Source organism: Aspergillus neoniger (genome assembly GCF_003184625.1).
Source record: "Aspergillus neoniger CBS 115656 unplaced genomic scaffold BO87scaffold_22, whole genome shotgun sequence".
Taxonomy (NCBI): Eukaryota; Fungi; Ascomycota; class Eurotiomycetes; order Eurotiales; family Aspergillaceae; genus Aspergillus; species Aspergillus neoniger.
Genome location: NW_020291150.1, coordinates 371,648 through 372,867, shown reverse-complemented (window position 1 = coordinate 372,867; position 1,220 = coordinate 371,648). Strand labels below are relative to the sequence as shown.

General features: G+C 47.4%; 1 protein-coding gene across 1 annotated transcript; it reads right to left on the bottom strand.

Annotated features, from left to right (window-relative positions):
• Positions 1-288: 288 nt before the first annotated feature.
• Positions 289-833, bottom strand: BO87DRAFT_99791 (uncharacterized protein). Its single transcript, XM_025629723.1, has one exon. The coding sequence runs from the start codon at positions 656-658 to the stop codon at positions 347-349; it is 312 nt and encodes a 103-aa protein (XP_025478333.1). The 5' UTR covers positions 659-833; the 3' UTR covers positions 289-346.
• Positions 834-1,220: the final 387 nt, after the last annotated feature.

The window sequence follows — 1,220 nt, the reverse complement described above, 5'->3', positions numbered from 1 at the left end:
CATCGAGTCGGAAACAGAATGTCCTACAAAGTATTCCACTGTGTATAGAACGACTTCGATAGAGAGTGCTGTTACAGTCAAGTATGTACGGTATTGTGAGTACAGTTGCTGAGGATAGCCTCGGCCTCCTCCTGCCATTTAAGGAGTCCAGGGGATCAGACGGAGGGCCGGCCCACTTTGTCGTCCATTCCTCTTTCACCATTCCTTCAGCACCCCCTGGAAGACACGTGAAGTGGACCATTCTTTATCGGCTCCATTCATTCTCCCGTCTTTGGCGTATTGTGTACCAAGATTCGACTGGAGAAACCCTTGTCTTGGTGACGAATTCGACAGATGGCCCTGTCAATCATCGAAATCCTTTACAACTAAGGTGTCTGTCCCACCCATGGGTGGCTATCTGCATGACTGATAGAGAGATTATGAACGAACAAGAGAGTGTATAGGACCTTTGAGCCACAGTGACGATCGCCACTTCAAGTTTGCATACAGGTTCCAGGGTCAGCTCGACACGAACGAATCCTATGAAGACCATAATATTGTCAAATTTCTTGTCTACAATGGGGGCAAGAAGAAAAGGAATGTACAAAAAAGAAGAAAAGGAAAAAGAAAAAAAAAATACAATAAAGAAAAAAATAAAAAAAAGAAAGCAAGACCGCATTATTGTGTGCCATAATAGTCTAACGGTCTTGGGTAGGGTGTCCCGCCGTCTTCAAATTTTTTCCACACTTCATTTTTTTTTCGGCCCTTGTCGCCTCATCTTGCGCCGGCCGCAAGACGGATCTACTTCGGCTCTCGTGCATACCCCGAATTGAGTCGTAAGCAAATCCCGAAACATCGATGGCAACAGAGATCTATAATCATTTCTTCTCGAGCATCTATGCTCCAATATTGGCACCGACGAGGCGGTTGGCCGATCCACCAGACACGGTTCCTTGAAGGGAGCAGGAGTGGATAAGAAATAACAAATTAACAGAGATTAACACGACCGCAGAAAAAGAGGCTGCCCTCTCATGAATCATGTAGTGGCGCGGCCCAGCAGACTGCAATAGAACCGTTTGGGAGCCACAGCCATAAGATCGGTGTGGTGTCAAAACGCCCGGCAAGCCCAATCCTGCTTTCCTTTCTCAGCAGCTCGAGTGAAGGACTTGGCGTATTCGGAGGCCGCGGCACGGTAACTGCCAGATACGCACACATTTCCAAGCCGTTGAACGTTGACTTTC